The 19,938-nt window shown below is 41.6% G+C and overlaps 3 protein-coding genes across 4 annotated transcripts; 2 read left to right on the top strand and 1 right to left on the bottom strand.

Moving 5' to 3' along the window:
* The first annotated feature begins 339 nt into the window (after nucleotides 1–339).
* Nucleotides 340–3,574, top strand: tmem119b (transmembrane protein 119b). Its single transcript, XM_085279540.1, has 2 exons — nucleotides 340–565; nucleotides 2,507–3,574. The coding sequence occupies exon 2, from the start codon at nucleotides 2,520–2,522 to the stop codon at nucleotides 3,366–3,368; it is 849 nt and encodes a 282-aa protein (XP_085135666.1). The 5' UTR covers nucleotides 340–565; nucleotides 2,507–2,519; the 3' UTR covers nucleotides 3,369–3,574.
* Nucleotides 3,575–6,239: 2,665 nt separating this feature from the next.
* On the bottom strand, nucleotides 6,240–8,629 carry LOC146570830 (uncharacterized). Its single transcript, XM_085279541.1, has 5 exons — nucleotides 8,473–8,629; nucleotides 7,362–7,475; nucleotides 7,099–7,209; nucleotides 6,910–6,988; nucleotides 6,240–6,813 (listed from the first exon to the last, which is right to left on the bottom strand). The coding sequence occupies exons 1-5, from the start codon at nucleotides 8,572–8,574 to the stop codon at nucleotides 6,722–6,724; spliced, it is 498 nt and encodes a 165-aa protein (XP_085135667.1). The 5' UTR covers nucleotides 8,575–8,629; the 3' UTR covers nucleotides 6,240–6,721.
* A 6,199-nt stretch (nucleotides 8,630–14,828) lies between these two features.
* On the top strand, nucleotides 14,829–17,818 carry LOC146570829 (chemerin-like receptor 1). Of its 2 annotated transcripts, XM_085281233.1 has the most exons (4): nucleotides 14,829–14,869; nucleotides 15,726–15,856; nucleotides 15,969–16,931; nucleotides 17,314–17,818. In XM_085281233.1, the coding sequence occupies exons 3-4, from the start codon at nucleotides 15,977–15,979 to the stop codon at nucleotides 17,322–17,324; spliced, it is 966 nt and encodes a 321-aa protein (XP_085137359.1). In that variant the 5' UTR covers nucleotides 14,829–14,869; nucleotides 15,726–15,856; nucleotides 15,969–15,976; the 3' UTR covers nucleotides 17,325–17,818. The 2 variants fall into 2 exon arrangements, with proteins under 2 accessions (XP_085137359.1, XP_085137358.1); XM_085281232.1 differs by having other exon boundaries at nucleotides 15,969–17,818.
* The last annotated feature ends 2,120 nt before the right edge of the window (nucleotides 17,819–19,938 follow it).

Genomic DNA, 19,938 nt, shown 5'->3' with positions numbered 1-19,938 from the left:
GCATTGGCAGATCACTCATACAAGCTGCTCTCTGACTCTTTTTTTAGCCCCAGAGGTTTGCTGTTATTCATCAGTGTGAGGGACTAAGGGGGTAAAACGAAGGAAAGGCTGTCAGTCAGAGGCTCTGTTTTATTTTTAGAGGGTTTATTTATTTGTGATGCTTTTATAGCTCTTAAGAATTAATTTTGTTTTGTGGAATTGGCTTTCCACATCCACTGAGCCAAACATCAGAGTGGAGAAGAGGTCCCTGCCCCCACAGCACATTATAAACTCCCACATAACAAGAACAATCTGTGTGCAGGCCGGAGAGCTCAGACACTCTCGGGGGAAACTGGAGGGGGAGGAGAACAGTGGATAGGCAGAAGGAGGGATTTCTCCTCATGGTAAACTGCTTTTTTTTTTTAAATACCCAGACAAACCTCCACACTGAAACCTGAAACTCGCGGAGGGGGCGTGCTTCACCGAGCATTCGCCGCTCTTTGCTGTGCTAAGTTCACTTTTTTCCAGTCTCATCCTCCTCATTCTGAGGGCTTTTCAGCAGACAGCTCTTCTTCTGCAGTGGATGGTGAGTCAAATGTGTCATTTCATAAGGTTTTGTCCTTAAAATTCAATAACAGCATCTTGACACCTTGTTTGACAGCATCATGATAGAAGGATTCAAACTCAGGAATTAGGAACATGATAATAAAAAAGTAAAGACAAGGTTCAGATTTAGACATTAAAAGTTTTCGACATTACGTTTGCAAATAAAATAGTCGCACTTGTTAAATCTGCTGAGTGAAGATTTGTGTGTGCTTGTGACCTCCTTCTGTGCGTGTTACTGTGTCAGTGTATATTAGGTCCAGGGTGAGCAGGGTGATTGATTTGGGAAAAAAGAAAGAAACAACAACATCAGAACCTGTTTCCCAGACTTTCATGTCTCGCAGCTTGCACACAGATGGCGCAGAAAGATTTGGGAGACAGACTGAGCACGTAGCTTAGTGTGATCAAAGTTCTGGTTGAATTCTGGTTGTTCGGTTAAATTAATCAAGTTGCAAACACACATACTATTTATACTTCTTGTTGTAGAAAGCCATGTAAGATACTTTTGGTTATATCTGAGCAGGAAGTTTTCCTGCTAAATCAACACCTCTCGGGTTAATGATACGCTCAATATAATTTATTCTAATATGTAAAAAGGTGTAGTAAAAATTGTAATTTGTAGAGATTTGGTTAATTTGCTTGAGATATAATTCTATGGTCACTTCTTTAGATACACATTGCTAGTACTGGGTTGGATGCACTTCAGGGTTTTCATGGCAGAGATTCAAAAAGGTGCTGGGAACATTCCTCAGAGATTTTAGTCCATATTACCATGACAGCACACAGTTGCTGCAGCTGTGTCTCATCCGTGATGTGAATCTTCCATTCCACCACATCCCATCGAGATCAAGATCTGGTGACTGTGGAGGGTATTTGAGTGCAGGGAACTCAATCTCATGTTTAAGAAACCAATTTGAGATGATCTGAGCTGTGCGTTATCCTCCTGGGAGCATGTGGGCATAAAAGGGATGGAGATAATCAGCAACAAAAGTCAGGTAGGCTGTTGCATTTAAACGATTCTCAGTTGGAACTATTAGGTCCAATGTGTGCCAAGAAGCCGTCAGCCTAAGCCATTGATGCAAGGCAGGATGGATCCATGCTTTCATGTAGTTTATGCTAAATTCTGACCTTAACACCTGGATTTCATCAGACTAAACAATGTTTTCCACGCTTGTCTTCTTGTCTGGTGTCGTCCTCTGCTGCTGTAGTCAGTCTGCTTCAAGAGAGATGCTCTTCTGCATACCTCGGTTGTGGTGATTTTAGTTTATTGTTGCCGTCTTATCTGTTTGAAGCAGTCTGGCCATTCTCCTTTGACTTCTGGGATTAACGAGGCATTTTCACCCAGAGAACTGCTCACTGGATAGCTTTGCTTTATTGGACCGCTCTCTGTAAACCCTAGAGAAGATCAAGACCAGCCTGTCTGACACAAGCAACAAAGTCTCTTAAATCACTTTTCTTTTTTATTCTGATGCTCGGTTTGAACTGTAACAGATCAATGCACTAAGTTGCTGCCATGTGACTGATTAGAAATTTGCATTGATAAGCAGTTGAAAGTGTATGCCTAATACAGTGGCAATAAGCGTATAAGGCATAAGTATAAGTTTACATGTATTTCTTTCAAAGTGCAATTTCAACTAACCCAGAGCTGGGAGCCTTTTCTACTCTAACTTTTACTCATGACATTTAAAACAGTGCAACCAAGTGAACATTAAGATAGACAAATATAACTAATAAAACATGATCTTCTCGTACTTTGTAAACTGTGGAATTTCAGTCATCCATCTTTGTTTTTGTTGTAAAGCAGACTGAATGTCTCAAGAGCAGCACTAGTAATTTTACTTTTCTGAAAAAAAGATGTTAAGCAAATACACACAAAGCACATATTCTCTTGACGTGTGTCACTGATGTTAAGTGTTATTTACAGATTCCGAGGGGAAATGCCGCTCCTGATGGCCCTTCATCACATTGGTCTGTGCGTGGTGCTTTGCATCAGTAGCAGCCTCTCCACACCTCTGCCTTACTCAGATACTCTGGAGGGAAGCATAGATGAGGAAGACAACAACTACTTCACTTTCTATCTGCCTATTACCAATGTCTCCACAGAGTACCAGACCGCACCTGCCAACACAGCCCAGGAGGAAACTGACTTTCTGAATCAGCTTGTGAACTTTCTTAATGAGAACATGCTCCTCATCCTCGTTGCAGCCAGTCTCATCCTTCTCGTCTTCCTTATCATCTGCGGGGCAGTTTTCATGAGCCACAGACGCAAAGTCAACACTTACTATCCTTCCTCCTTCCCCTCAAAGATGTATGTGGATGACAGGGACAAAAGTGGAGGTGCTAAACCCTTTAACGAAGTTCAAGAAAAAGCTTCCCCGGGGCAGGAAAGCGAGCCAGTGGACTCTCACAAGCAGCTCCAGGCTGACATTATGAGGGCTGCCAAGAGCCTGCGCGCTCCAAATAAATCTGTTGATGCTGCAGAGAGAAGCGATCCCAGTCAGAAAGTAGCAGACCACAGTCCCGAGGACAGCTCAAAAGCAGATGACAGCATCCTAGACCATCAGCTCCCAAGTCTCCCAGAGGAAAATGAGCCGAGCGAGCTTTCCGACAGTGAGGCCACCACCACAGAGGGCAGCTCAGAGCCGAATCCTCCTGAGCTGCCTCGGTCAGAGGAAGTTGATTCACAAGAGCCTTTGACGGGCAGGAGTCCGCGGCCCTCCTCTCTGCACATTCACAATGACTCTGCTACACTTCAGCTCATCGCAGGAGAGAAAACTGCCTTCTAAGAAATCACATTTTTGCAGAAAACCAAAGATTTCTGCAGGATTTTATTTGAGGAAATGCAGAGAAGTTACTAAAGATACAGCAGGCAGAGTTGAAGATGATACATGATACTCTCTTTATGCACCTTTGTACAAGTTTCACAGTACACAAATAGTGTTAGTATTTTTTGTGTTCCTGTGTTTGAATTTAAACATCTCTGCTGGTAACAGTAGGTGGTGTGGTCCCAATTACTCTGCGCTTCTATGCAGAGGTGTGGACTCGAGTCACATGACTTGGACTCGAGTCAGACTCGAGTCATTAATTTTATGACTTTAGACTTGACTTGAAAAAATGTTCTAAGACTTGTGACTTGACTTGGACTTTTACACCAATGACTTGGGACTTGAATTGGACTTGAACCGGTTTACTTGAAAAGACTTGATATTTTACCCCAAATATAAAATTTAACATGCATATTATATAGAGATTGAAAATGTGACGTCATTCACGGGTAGAACCGCAAAGGATTCTGGGAACTCGTGGCAAGCGGTACTAGCGCACGCAGGCTTTCAATTAAAATCAGTCACACAGCGATAAAAAGAAACACAAAAATGTCAAGAAGCCGTTGTATTATTAACTGCAATAGCCGGTCGCATGACAGCCACGGGAAGCTGACGGGTAAAGAGATCGGTTGTTATCGGATTACGTCGTTGAAGAGAAATTGTTCGAGCCATGTTTCCGAAGTAACAAAGAGGCGACTGGATTGCAGCCATTCAAAGACCAAATATAACGTCCCAGAACACTCCAGCTCACAGGTTAGTCTGCTCCAAGCATTTACACGAAGGTCAGTGTTTTTTAGTAGTTAATACGTCATTTTCATAACATAATTGGTGATATAGGTTACAAGCAAGTCTGGCGCTGAACAGAAATTGTCGCGCTATGCTCCTTTATTTATTGTGCATAAATAGTGAATTGTCCTGACACAATATTGCGTTTCGCTTCTGTTATTATGGTACATTGACAAAAACATATACTTTTATTCACAGGATAAAACAGGTTTTTTGTATCACTAATTGCCCAGTACGATTACAGCATACAATATTATTGTCACTGCTACATTTCTGTGATGGGTACCAGAAATTATTTCCACTACTAATTAATTACCGTTGAGCTCAAAGGTCCTATTAATAAACGGTTAACGAATGTGTATTCATGAAGACGATTTGTGAGACTGGTAAACTTATGATACGTACGATGGTCTTTCGTTCTACACGGTGCATTTCAAGGTCCTGCACCCATCCGGCGGTAAACTGTACCTGGGCTTGTTGCAGTGACCGGAAGTTACTAAACTTCATGAGTGTGTGCACTCACTCCAAGAACCGTATAATTATAAATATGCATATAAATATGCTACGATGAGATAGCTGACTTCATCTAACTAGCAAATGTTTTCCAGGCTACGTTGGTGATACAGTTTTTTTTAATGTGTATGATATTTTTGTCATGCGATTTTAAAGCCGGTCCTACAACCGCATCCAAGAATAACATGCAGCTTATCTCAGAACTGTCGGTGAAAATTATTCTTGGAGCTAGGTTTAATTGAGCTGCATTTTAAAGAGGTGCAATTTCACAATTTGTGTATATTTTCTAAGTTCACTATTTTGTCATGTGTTGAGAAAAACACAGATTTTAAAATTACATGGTCTAATATTTACATTAACTGCAACATGCTTTTTTCATATTTTTTTTAAAGATTCGAAAGGACTTGAAATTCAAAGTTTCAGACTTGTGACTTTACTTGGACTTTTACACCAGTGACTTGAGACTCGACTCTGACTTGCCTGACATTACTTGAGACTTGACTTGAGACTTGAGGATAAAGACTTGAGACTTACTTGAGACTTGCAAAACAATGACTTGGTCCCACCTCTGCTTCTATGCAAAAAAAACAAAAACAAAATTGAACAACTAGGACTCAGTTCCGTTTTTGAATTTTTAATATGAACCTGTTATGCTTTTCCCCATTTTCTGTCATATATACACTGCTACAGTAGGGTGGACTTTTATATTAAACATGTCCGGAGTTTCAAATAAAAAGTTCTCTGTGACATCACCAGGGTACACATTCCTGATAATGGCTTGTTTCAGGAAGTAGATGCATTGAGGCAATGCTCTTTAAAAAAAAAAACAAAAAAAAAAAACAGCATGATGCTTTTTGACCTGCGAGTCATGTAAAGCTACTCCAGCAGACTCCAAGAGTAAAACTGTGGAGTTTTAAATTTTTCTCTTTTTAGGGTGCACGCTTAGGATTCCATACTTTTACGGAGCCCGTCTGACTGGTTTTATCACTGCACATCACACGCTGGACCGCTTAAACATGTGGGCTCGTACACATCTCAGTGGGACTCCAACGCAGCCGCCTCTGTGAAAAGCCTCCAAATTAATCAAAACGGCAATCGGACGGCATGTCGGGTCTTCATGTAACAGCCCAATAAAGCTAGTGAGTGCAGATGATGTTGAACGTCGCTGTGTTCTGCAAAGGCGCTTTTCAAAATTGTGTGCACGTAAGTCAGAGAAATAGAAAGCGGGTGTGAGGGAGAGAGAAGCTGAGACACTGAGATAAAGCGAAGCAGTCAGGATTTGTCAAGTGTATAAAACCACAATCTGGTGTGTTTTGGCTGCAGCGGATCTCAGCTGCAGAGCTTTTTTAGGTGCGTTATTGTAGCAGGAAGTGCATGGGCGTATTTGCAGGCTCTGTGTCTATGTGCAGCTTACTCAAATGGATCACAAGGATGACTTATTTAAAGAGAATTAAGAATAACCTCATTAGTTATGCCTGTATTTTTCTGTAGCTGGAGGGTCAAATGTTTAAATAATAAACAGGATTCAAAAAGTACAATTAGGGATAATTTTATTACAGACTTTTAAAGAAGCATTTGTAAATATAAGTCGCATTTGAAACTACTGGACCCCCTTTCTTTGGTTCAAGCCACTTTGCTTAATCAACAGGTCAGTGCGTTTAGAGTGCAGAGGGTATAAACAGCTTTTAGCTTTCATCCATACCTCCATCACACCTTTCAAAATAAAAAACACTCCACCTGTACAAAGCAATTTCCAAAATAAGGCTCATCTCTGTACCAACAACCCAAAACAGTGCTTATATTGTGCGTTTACGTGACAGGCTAAAAGATACAGTATACACGGTTAGAGGATCGCAGACTAATAAAAACAGCCTGGTGTAACACTGCTACAGAGGGTTGAAAGGTGGTGGGCTCGTCATCATTGCCGCAGGAAAGTGAGGTGTTGACGCTGGACTATTTCTCTTCTTGGCAGCAGGGAGCCAAACCGGGCCCAGCACAAAGCGTGAGCGCTCCATTTAATTGCTGGCTCCGACTGCCTCCTGCTGGTCATCTTGTTGCTTGAGACGATAGTCAGCAAGGGCTGCCTTGATGGCATCTTCGGCAAGCACTGAACAGGAAATAATTGGAGGTTAAATGTGCACATGTGCAGAGAAGTTTGGAAAAAAGAAAAAGAAGAGCCTTGACGTATTAAAAGAAAACTTACTGGAGCAGTGAAGCTTAACAGGAGGAAGACTGAGCTCCTTGGCGATGTCTGTGTTCTTTATCTTCAAAGCTTCGTCCACCTGAAAATAAAAGCCCACACACAGCCATGAGCGGAGCAGAACACGCTAAATATTTAATAGATTAAACATTCAAAGGAGCTGAGATGCAGGTCTGTAATGTGTTCACTCACAGATTTGCCTTTCACCCACTCGGTGGCCAGAGAGCTTGAGGCGATGGCAGAACCACAGCCAAAAGTTTTGAACCTGGCATTCACAATCTTCCCCAGGTCATCCACCTCAATCTGAGAAAAGTTTTGACTGTTACTCATGTGACCAAAAAAAAAAAAAAAACCCCCCCAAACAATCCTGATCTCTCCCATTCTTTAAAATGTATCCCTACTAAACTAACAAAAATAAACGCCTTTAAGTCACACACACTTTGTAACAAACATACCTGAAGCTTCATTACATCCCCACAGGCCGGGGCACCCACCAAACCAGTTCCAACATTCTTGGAGTTTTTGTCCAGCGAGCCCACATTTCTGGGGTTCTCATAATGATCCACCACCTTCAGACAACAGAGAGGGGAAAAGGAGCATCAGGCCAAATGCACTCTTCCTGTTGCTGTCAGAATTCAACAATCACATATTTGCAGGAAGGAAATGCCATCTATATTCAGATACAATGGTAAAAAGAATGTGTACAAGTCTTGGCATCCTTGTTACACAACTACAACTTGACTCACTTGCATAACTGACACTGGCATGAGCAGATTAGGACTGGATTTCATGGTCTACACAGTGCAAACTCTGTCCTTCAGCCCTCCTACTCTATTTCTTGCTGAGTCACTCTGACCAAGACAGTGTGAAGTGGCCGAGCATCGCAAAACCTTTTGCATTTTTCATCAGAAATTAAAGGTTTAAAGCCAGATTCCTCAGCTGATGGCTAAAACATGACCTCTTATCCAAGAAATAATTTTAATAAAAGGCATATAATGTCTAAACCTCCACAATCACCCAAAAACATCCAGCTAAACATAAATACATCACAGTTATGGCTGCCATGACCCGGTTAACCTGCTGTTGCGTCAGTACACCTTCACAGGTATCACATAACATTTACCTGACTCTAGCACAACATACTGCCACCCTTTAAAGCGCATCAATCGGATATGGTTAAAACTGTGGCAGTGGACAGCTGGTTGCAGATTAGTGACGTTATTCCAGCCTTCAGTAAGCTAAATAGCTACAATGAAACAATACATTTGTTCATTTTAACGGGCTAGCATCATGGAGGTGAAGGGTTTGAGATAACCAGCGTAAAGGCAGTCTGATGTAACTTGAAACATTTGTGCAGCCAGCTAAATATAAGCCACCGTCCTATGGTCGTCAACAAAATGCCCGAGCAGAAAGATCTTACAGAGTCGTGGTTGCCCGTGTTTAGTAGATCAGTTAGCTGATATACTCCAGGATGCTTTCAGTAGGAGTAAACATGAACCAACAAGCAGCTGCGACGCTGTAAGCCGAGCTCCCCGTTAAAGAGAAGCTACAGACTGGACCACTTACCTTCTTGTGATAGCAACACTGAGTGATGAACTCGGGAGCGGAGAGCCTCCTAGTGAGGAAAGCCAGAGGACTGAGACACTTGTTCGCCACGGTGCTCGCCATGTTGATCCAATGTCGCAGTTAAGAAAGCTCGCAGCTTAAGAGAATGGAACTACACGTCACTGACAGGAGGAGGAGCTACAATAATCACATCTGCGCATGTCTGGTTTATGCAATTTACAAAAAACGCTCTTTTGCTAATACAATACAATTAGACTTTCATTTGTTTATTTTTTTTCTCTTTGTATTTTAATTGATCAAATTATCTCTCTTTACGAGTCTTTATCAAGCATTTAGTAGAGGTGGGTAGATTAAGCCAAATATGGAGTGCCACAGGATTCATACTTTAGTTTATTTCTGTCCTCTAAGGTTCATCAAAAAAGAAACATGCCTGTGCAATCGCTGCTCCACTCATGCAGTCACTTTGACATTAACTAATTATAAAAATAAAGTGTTATTGGTCGTCTTGGCTGTTAGGTTTGCTAACTGATTAACAATAGACTATATTCAGACATTCAAATAATATATTCAGCCCACTGAATTGTGTTAAATACTTTATTTTATTGGAAATGAAAAACTACACCTCAGACATGAATTCTGAAAAATTCCTGAGCCCTTTTGTGTTGACTGTTAGGTCCATTTTATTTATAGCCTAAGAAGCATTTAAATGGCAGGCGTTGACCCAAAATAGGAGACAGTCACGTTAAAAAACAAAAAACAAGTTTCAAAATACACGAAAAAGCTGAAAGGTGGGTTTTGTTCTGTTAACTAATTAATCTGTGAAGTTGAAAGAAAATGACAATGATTTAGTAGGGAGTAAAATGTGTTCAGAATTTGCTAATTGATGATGATTCATGTCATAAATCAAGACACACTGCTCTCCACTACATAAGCTGCATCAGCAATACTGGCCCTGTATTTACTTGGTATCAGATCGATACTGATATTTGCATCGCACTAGTATTTAAAGAAAACCTTTATGTTCTCCAGAGTCAAAAGATTACATTCAACTTATATGTGGGTTTTTCTTCTTGCTGCTGTTCCCTTGAGGGGTTGGCGCAACAGATCTTCCTGCATTTCACCCTATCTCTAGCATCCACCTCTGTCGTACAGCCCTCTGCATGTCTTCCTTCACTACAGCCCTGAATTTCCTCTGTGGTCTTCCTCTTTTGCTCCTGCCTGGCAGCTCCATATTCATAGAGTCCCGATCAAAAATTTAAGTCCACTTGAAAAATGGCAAAAAAAATCATATTGTGCATGGTTGGACCTTAACAAGGTTCCAAGTCAAGCTTCAACGTGCAACAAGAAGAAATGGGAGTGAGACGAAACTTTTTTATTTATTTTTTTGAGATATTCAGAGCTCTTCTTTGGATGTTTGCTGCCTTTTCTTCTGTTCTCTGTCAGATAGATCTCACACTGCTTCAGTGATGTTGAGGTCTGGGCTCTGGAGAGGCTGAGTGATATCCATGCTTTTACTGCATTGCCAGTTTGTTTGTGTATCACTGTTATGATGAAATATGAATATTTCTAATCAGTAGTTTTTGAGATGTTACTGCTTGGTGGATTAAAATCTGAGGGTACTTTTCAGTGTTCACAGTTTTATCAATTCTTTTGACAAGATGCCCAACTGGACTGTCTCCACCGCGACAGAGCCTCCACCGTGTTTGACAGATAGACACTTACTGTTGTACCTCTCTCCTGAACTCCTCCATACATGCTTTCGTTGTATTATTGTAATGTCTTTAACTTTAGGGAGTGAATGAGCCAACTGCAAAACTACAGGCCTTCAGCTTTTGGGAACAACCAACTGCTCACCAACTTTGCTACGACGATACAGTCGTTCGTTCTTTACAATGAATACTTCCCGTACTCTGTCTGTAATCTGTGTTGATTCTTGGATGCTCTTAGTAAACAAGGGTGCTAAAGAGGGGTCCTCCCTTTGGAGTTGGACAATATTGCTCGGGACAACCAGGAGCTCCTCAATCTCTGGTTCAGGGAGTGACTCAGCAATTTCTGTCCCCCTCACTTTTTCCTGTCTTCTCTGCATTCTACTTTTCTTTAAATGTGGCCTATTTGGTCCATCAACATCCGGAATTTCACTGACTGAAAAGGGCAACTCACTCAAACCTAGCTCTGACTGAGACACTCTATTACCAGACCTAGTGACGACTAGCAGACCTTCACATGCAACATGCAGATTCTTCTCTTCTCTGTCTTTGCTAATAACTCTCCAAGAATTGGCATGTCCGGGTCCAAGACAATCTGGTACTGTAAGTACGTACTCCTTTTCATTAACTTGAAGGCAAACATTGGCAATAGGATAATCAACATTATCACCATGAACACACCAGACTTTAACAAAATGCGGTGTCGCTAGGGAGACAATCTTGCCTGACAAGTGTGCGGCTACTGCCTGAATCCAAGAGGGCAACACACGGCTTTCCCTCAATGAAAACACAGATGGTGTGCTCCTGATCACTGGAGGGTACGAGAGACTCAGTTTCCTCCTCTAGCAAGTCAAAACACTGTGGTGAAAGACACATGTAAGTCTTACTGACTTGCTGACCTGGGCAATCTGCCTTAAAGTGACCTGCTTGACCACAAGCATGACATACCAATGGGCCTCTCTGCTTTACTTCTCTAGCGTGGCTACTGCTAGTGATTGGAGAACTTTGTTTAGGGCCTTTAGCTCTGGACCCATTCCCACCCCCTGACTTACCCACAAATACAAGGGCTGAACTGGGTTTTCCTACCATGTACCCTTTTTGTGGGCATCCAGCTGCAAGAAAAGCCTCTGCCATCTCTGCAGCTTCTTTTGAAGTGGTGGAGTTGCACTCTTTCACCCAGGTCCTCAGCTCTGGGTTAAGAACTCTGAGAAACTGCTCCATCACTATGACATCTCCTATTTGGTCCTGTGTCTTCTCCTTTGGAAGCATCCACTTTTCATATAGGTCTTTAAAGCGCGTTCTCAGCTCTTTGGGTGTCTCATCGTCCTTCACTGTCATGTCGTGGAATCTGATTCGGTAAGTCTCAGCACTTATTTCAAATTTTTCAAGAACGGCGGTTTTTACTTTATCATAGTCCATCAGTGTCCATAGCAACATATGCCGCACGTGCTTTAACACTAAGAAGTGGAGCCAGATGCAGTGCCCATTCTTCTTGTGGACATCCTGTTGCAATCCTCTCAAAAGTGGTTAAGTAATGTTCAATATCTTCATCCTCACCATAGGGCTGCATCTTCGGGCCTTTCCAACCGCTTACTCTGCCCAGATTGGATGAATGTGGTGCTGCGAAAGATTCAGGGGGGTTTCCTCGCTGTTGAACAGGCTGTTGCACCTTTTGCCGAACTGAGGGTCTCAGTGGCACTCCGGAATCAGCTACTGCACCTTCCCACAGCACCTGATGCTCCCGGCGCTCCGACTGGACCTCCTGCTGCAGTTGGCTGAACTGGTGTTGCATTCTACGCCACCGTTAATCCTGGCGTTGTCTGTCCTGCTCCCATTTTGCCTCACGGTCAGCATGCTGTTGCATCAGGCCTTTCAATAAAGTTGAGAGCTCAGAGAGACTTTGTGCTTTGGTGCTGTGCTCACCCGTAGTTTCTGGCAGGTTGCCATCATCTGGGGCCTCCTCTGGGGGAAAATCTGTTGGCCCTTGAGGTTTCCTTGACTTGGTTGATTTCTGTATTGCTATCACCTATTGGCCTGGAGCCACTGCTGCCACCATTTGTGAAGTAGCGTAACATAAGCAGCATGGAAAGTGATAGGAAGACAGCATCTGCAGACTGTTCAAGTTTCTTTTAAGTGTTCTTTATTTTCTGGCGTAGGCTTTCAACAATTGTTTCACAAAAACATAAGAACCTTTCAGTCTTCTTCTTTTTCCTTTTACGTATTATTGGCGGTTGGCAAACAACTGCATGGTGCATTACCGCCACCACTGGTATGGAGTATGGACAGAAATCACGCTAAAAAAAAACAAACAAAAAACAAAAAAACAAAAACAAAACACTTCATATCCTCCCAAACAACTTTCCTTCTCTCAAAAACTGAAACAATGCCTGATAACATTTATCCCCCGACTCCTTCTGTAGTAACCCTACAAGATCAAGGTTCATATCAATGCTACTGAGATTTCGGACCAACCGTCTCCTCTCTACCATATATTTCCGACACTGCAAAATAACATGCTCCAAAGTTTCATCCGCTCAACAATAATCACATTTCCCTGAGGCATGCTTCCCTATCAAGAACAGTGTGGAATTCAAACCCGTATGCCCAAATCTCAGTCTTGACACCACCGCCTCCTCTCGCCTACTCCTTCTTGTGGATCGCCTCACTCCCACCCCCCTTTGAATTTTATATAACCACCTTCCCCTCCTGTCTTCGTCCCACTGTTTCTGCCATCTTCCCCTGATTTCTAGCTTAATAATACTCTTTACTTCCTCCTGACCAAAATTCACCGCCAGATCAACTATCTCATGATTAGTGGCTGCTTTTGCTAACCTGTCCGCTGCTTCATTCCCCCTTACCCCATAGTGAGCAGGGACCCATACAAACACTACCGATAGACCCATCATATGTATCCTGTAAAGGGTTTGTTGAACCTCTAATAAAATATCTGACCTACCTTTCGAATGACCATTCTGTAGACTAACCAAGGCTGCACTGGAATCTGAACAAATAATTGTGTTCAATGACCTCAAATCTTCCACCCACTGCACTGCTAATAGAATCGCTATCATTTCTCCTGTAAACACAGACAAACCATTATTAATCCTCATCCCAATTTTTACCATAAAGTCCAGAATTACCACTGCCACCCCCACTTGACTAGCTGGATTCTTCGAAGCGTCCGTATATACCTGCACATACCCATAATACTGATCTCTGAAACCCTGAACTATATTAGAGTCTAGACCGCCTGCCCCGTCCTTACTCTTCTGGCGCAACAAAGAAAAATCTACAGCTGCTTCAGGAAGTATCCATGGAGGGATTGCAGGCCTAGGCACTCGCCGACATATGTCTAAGTGGTCCAATTTAAGTTCCCTAGCTCTTCCCCCCACCACCCATCCAAAGCTCTTTAACTCCCTCCTGCCCTTCTCCCAGCAAGGTCTAAGTACATCTAATGCAGGGTGATCTGTCCCCTGACCCTGTAGGTTTGCCCATTATGTCAATGTAAGCTGTTCCCTCCTCAACCCTAGTGGCATTTCCCCCATCTCCACCTGCAAGGCTACAGTGGGAGTCGCCCCTGTACAAAGTCTCAACACCTGATACTGAATCAAATCTAGCTTTCTAAGAGAAGTGTCTGCTGCCGAATTATATGCCACACAACCATAATCTAACGTTGACCTCACCAATCCAATGTATATAGCCCTCAGGGACTCCCTATCTGCTCCCCAATCCTTCCCAAACACCTCAAAATGTTCAAAACTTTTTTACACTTATCCACCAATTCCTGAACGTGTGCACCCCAAGTTAACCTCTCATCAAACCACAACCCCAGAAACTCAAATTTCCTCACTCTTTCTAATCCTATGCCATATAGCTTCAGCTTAATTTCCTCATTAACCCTCTTACTTGTAAAAAACATTGTCTTAGTCTTATCAACTGAAAACTTGAATCCCCACGACCATTCTTCCACTTTACCAACCGCTTCCTGTAACTTCTTTACAACAAAACCAACATTCCTCCCTCTCCTCCATCATCAGCAAAAAGTGAACACCCCACCCTCTATGTCATTAAACACATCATTAATCATTGAACCTGTCAGTCTTCTTCTTCTTCAGTCAAGTTTAACGGCAGCTTGCATCCAAAACTGTTGCATTACTGCCATCTCCTGGCTGTTAACCGTCCGTCACTCCTGAATCCTCAGATCCTCTTGATGAGACCAGTACTTCTCAAAAACAAAAAACCACCACTTTCCCTTCACCATGACTTAACTTATCAAGCACTTGTCCAAATGTAAGTTCCCTTCCACCACTCAGTTCACCCCACATCACCCTCCTGTGTACCTGTCAGTCAAAAGCTCTCCTGCTTTATATAGAATTCCACTCACACCTGGATCTCATTAACCTCTACAATTGGGAAAACAGGGTAGACTAAATAACACAGTCTAGACAAAGAAACAGGAATAAAATCATTTTTCCACTTAACAAACTCATTCACCCAACGAAACAGTTTGAAAAGTCAATCTCTTCACGTAATCTGACTCATGAGGTTATTTTAAATGAAATAAACAATTTTACACAAAAGAAACACCCCTTCATTTGGTTACACCCAATTGACATGATCAGGAAGTACTGGGGTGGCCCTTCCCACATACCTGTTTTACACATAGGACCTGCTCAAAGGAACACACAATGGTAAGTATAACCAAACTACATAAACAAATGAAAGATCCAAATCAATTAATGATGAAGTGACATTTAGCTTTAAGTACATTTGCACAGATGAAATGAATATAACCAATGCTACCACAAACAGACCCAGGATAGTATGTAGAGCCAAGGTTACATGTGTTGTGTTTACATTAAAGCATTATGATAGACTATACAGGATAACAGAACACAAAATAACAATATATGCAAGTGACAAATGGCAAATGAATTCTGTCCTAGCCACTTTGTCACAGGCTTGTGTATTTTTGCTGCTAGGTTAAAGCCACACCCTTGAGCTTTACTAATAAGAAACAGAGAGGAGCTGTATAAATGTACCAATATTGATCTAAAATGTGTCGTGAGTGAGATTTATTTACTGCTTCCTTGTCTTGTGATTCCTGAAATGAAAGTTGTTTATTAATCTTTTTTCCCCACTTGGTTTGTTGCATAACAGCTTGGTATTTGATTTTGGGGAACTGCAAAAGGAACATTAGCACAGAACTCAGAATGTCCTGTACACGTGAGCTAATTGAGCCATAACTGATTCTACCTAATAATGTTGTGTAAACTGGTTTTTACAATGTGGGAATTCAATTTTTTTAGATGCCATGTGTAATATTTGTGGTATTGTATGTCTCCCATCTGCAGTAAACCAGTTTAATTATTTCTTATGAGGTCTAATGCGAGCTCAACCACAGATTACAGTTTTACACAATAACTTCCATTCCACTAAAATGATCTGTAGGCACAATCCTGGTCAAGAAATGTGATATTTTTTGCCTAAGTTTTGGAGGATATCTCTTTTTGGATATTACAGCAGTTTTTTCCCTTTCTCTTCTAGTTTCCTGTTGCAAAATACCTACGTCAGTACTTACTGAGTACTACTGCCCAAGAAACAGAAGTGAGAAAGTCCACCCAACGGCACAAGCAACTTTAAACTCTCTATTTTCACACGAGACATAAAATCCCTATGTAAGTATCTTTTTCTCTATAAAAAAACTTTGTGTTATTTATAACCTATAATTTTAAAGCTTATATGTGTAAATGTTTGTATTTTTAAAAGTCGTGGTTCCATATATTTCAGGAACAATCATGGACGTGGAGTATTTTGATTATGATAACTACACCGCAGACATCGATAGCAACCTCACCACTGAAGGAACCCTAAATTTATATAGCGCCTCGTCCTCTTCAACTTATGCTCTGGTGGCAGTCAACATCATCATATGCGTTTTGGGGCTTGCAGGAAATTCCCTGGTGATTTGGATTTGTGGATGGAAAATGAAAACCACAGTCATCACCATCTGGTACATCAGCCTGGCCATTTCAAACTTTTTGTTCTGTGCCTTGTTGCCTTTCGAAGTTGTGTACATGATAACTTCACACTGGCCCTTTGGAGAAGGCTTGTGCAAGCTCGCCTCATCTGCCCTGTTTCTCAACATGCACAGCAGTGTGTTCCTGTTGGTTCTCATCAGCACTGACCGCTGTATCATGGTCTTATTTCCTGTGTGGTCGCACAACCACCGCAAAGTAGGAAAAGCCTTTGGAGCCGTCATCCTCATGTGGGTTCTTTCTGCATTCTTAACAGTGCCCTCACTTATGTACAGGAAAACCACGGTCCACGGCTCGGTCATTCAGTGCCACACGGACTATGGGGTCAGACATAAAGCGGTGGTACTGACCCGTTTCATTTGTGGGTTCCTGATTCCTATCCTAATGATTGTCTTCTGTTGCTCTGTGCTTGCCATAAAGCTCAGAAGTCTGACCCACAAGTCAACAAAGCCGTACAAAATCATGGCTGCGCTCATTTTGTCTTTCTTCGCCTGCTGGGTCCCCTACCACACCTTTGTCCTGCTGGAGATAGACTTTAAGAAACACAACCTGGAGGTCATTAAAACTGGACTAAAAGTTGGGGCCACCTTGGCTGCAGCAAACAGCTTCCTATCTCCAGTTCTCTATGTGTTCATCGGCAATGACTTTAAGAAAACCCTAAGGCGGTCTTTATCATCAAGGATTGAGGATGCTCTGGCAGAGGATATTCGTACAGGTGGTCTCAATCACTCAAGGTCCAAAACAATGGAAACTGGCCTAAATTAGAGTTTTTACTAAGGAGTACATCACAGTGCATAAATATGATTACCGTTCTCAATGACACTGATAATATTGAATGTTGAACTAACAGGTTATTATGGTAACTTTAATAGATTTTTGCACAATATCACATTTCAAGACAAAGTGATCACAATCGGTTATTCAGACAAGCAGAAATCTGGGAAATTGCTATTAATTCTTAATCCATTCAGGTTAAACAAAGCATATCTTTGCTCAGGTATTTTTGTGTGTGTGAATGACTGTCTTGTCTTATTGATTATTGTCATGTTTCCTTGGAATTTTATATTTTAAGTTTACTTATTGTACTGCATTGTTAGCTCTGCGATAGATGGGTGACCTGGCCTGGGTGTACCTGCGCCTCTCGCTCCCTGGCAGCTTGGAAAGGCTTCAGGCCTGAAATGGATAAGCACAAGAAAATGGGAAGATGGATGAACTGTGAGGAGCAAAGTGATGCATGTAAATATTAATATGAATATTAATATGAGTGCCAAAAACTGTGGACTCACTAATGAATGTAATAAAATACTGAAAAAAAGATACACACTCAGTCTCCCTTAAAGGGAACTTGACAAATAGTAGTATTTTATTGTCACTTTCTTCTGTCAAAGTTCTTACATTTCAAACTTACACCCGACCTGCACCCATTTTCACACCTTAGCTCGTGTGATTAGTCCAGACGCTTTTCTTTCCAAGCTACTTAGACTTACATTTCAAAGTACAGTCAAGGAAGTCTGCTCTAAATTACTGTATTACTTATATTTGTACTTTTAATTAATAAATATTAAGTGTACCTGTATTCATTTTTCCAGTAAAAATCAAACTATCACCTGACTTTGAAGTTCCTGCAGATTATTTTTCTTTGTAGATAGTTTTTACCTCTGCCAAGAAGGTTATGTCTTTGGTAGCGGTTGTGTGCGTGCGTGTCATTCAGTTCATTCAAGAGCTCGAATTTTTTTTAATTATTCTGATCAAACTTTGTAGGGGTCCAGAGTGAGGTCATGTTAACTATCCATTAAAATTTGACTTTCATCCACTAGGGTCTTCAAGGTCAAGCAAATGATTTATTGGTCAAAAATTGATAAAATGCCTTTTAACTTACAAACTATGATTCTTACATGTGTGGTGTATATAGAGAGTACTGCATGAAGATTTTAAATATCAGGTCACATTTGAACTCTGACTTCTCCTTCAAGGTCTATAGACTGATTTGAAGGTCAAAGTGATAATAATGCCATATGGAGCTATTTGCTGTTTTTTTTTTACTGCCATTGTATGTTGATTGACAACATAGGCATGCAGCAAATGATATATGGGGATTTTAAATATCACGTTACTTTAGACCTCTGACCTCTTCTTCACAGTTAAATGAGACCAAACTTTCACAAAATGTCCACATCTTGGGGCGATCGTGGCTCAAGAGTTGGGAGGTCGCCTTGTAATCGGAAGGTTGCCGGTTCAAGCCCCGGCTTGGACAGTCTCGGTCGTTGTGTCCTTGGGCAAGACACTTCACCCGTTGCCTACTGGTGGTGGTCAGAGGGCCCGGTGGCGCCAGTGTCAGGCAGCCTCGCCTCTGTCAGTGCGCCCCAGGGCAGCTGTGGCTACAATGTAGCTTGCCATCACCAGTGTGTGTGAATGGGTGGATGACTGGATATGTAAAGCGCTTTGGGGTCCTTAGGGACTAGTAAAGCGCTATATAAATACAGGCCATTTACCAGAGGTGTGGACTCGAGTCACATGACTTGGACTCGAGTCATTAATTTTATGACTTTAGACTTGACTTGAAAAAATGTTGTAAGACTTGTGACTTGACTTGGACTTTTACACCAATGACTTGGGACTTGAATTGGACTTGAACCGGTTTACTTGAAAAGACTTGATATTTTACCCCAAATATAAAATTTAACATGCATATTATATAGAGATTGAAAATGTGACGTCATTCACGGGTAGAACCGCAAAGGATTCTGGGAACTCGTGGCAAGCGGTACTAGCGCACGCAGGCTTTCAATTGAAATCAGTTATACAGCAATAAAAAGAAACACAAAAATGTCAAGAAGCCGTTGTATTATTAACTGCAATAGCCGGTCGCATGACAGCCACGAGAAGCTGACGGGTAAAGAGATCGGTTGTTATCGGATTACGTCATTGAAGAGAAATTGTTCGAGCCATGTTTCCGAAGTAACAAAGAGGCGACGGATGGCCTGGATCACAGCCATTCAAAGATCAAATATAACGTCCCAGAACACTCCAGCTCACAGGTTAGTCTGCTCCAAGCATTTACACGAAGGTCAGTGTTTTTTAGTAGTTAATACGTCATTTTCATAACATAATTAGTGATATAGGTTACAAGCAAGTCTGGCGCTGAACAGAAATTGTCGCGCTATGCTCCTTTATTTATTGTGCATAAATAGTGAATTGTCCTGACACAATATTGCGTTTCGCTTCTGTTATTATGGTACATTGACAAAAACATATACTTTTATTCACAGGATAAAACAGTTGTTTTGTATCACTAATTGCCCAGTACGATTACAGCATACAATATTATTGTCACTGCTACATTTCTGTGATGGGTACCAGAAATTATTTCCACTACTAATTAATTACCGTTGAGCTCAAAGGTCCTATTAATAAACGGTTAACGAATGTGTATTTATGACGACAATTTGTGAGACTGGTAAACTTATGATACATACGATGGTCTTTACTTTCTACACGGTGCATTTCAAGGTCCTGCACCCATCCGTCGGTAAACTGTACCTGGGCTTGTTGCAGTGACCTGAAGTTACTAAACTTCATGAGTGTATGCACTCACTCCAAGAACCGTATGATTATAAATATGCATATAAATATGCTAAGATGAGATAGCTGACTTCATCTAACTAGCAAATGTTGTCCAGGCTACGTTGGTGATACAGTTTTTTTTAATGTGTATGATATTT

This window comes from Mchenga conophoros, linkage group LG7 (assembly GCF_057382185.1).
Source record: "Mchenga conophoros isolate Kocher_MC1m ecotype Shallow Benthic linkage group LG7, M_conophoros_male_GT1.1, whole genome shotgun sequence".
NCBI lineage: Eukaryota > Metazoa > Chordata > Actinopteri > Cichliformes > Cichlidae > Mchenga > Mchenga conophoros.
Note: the sequence above shows the minus strand (reverse complement) of the source record. Positions and strands in the feature narration are given on the sequence as shown.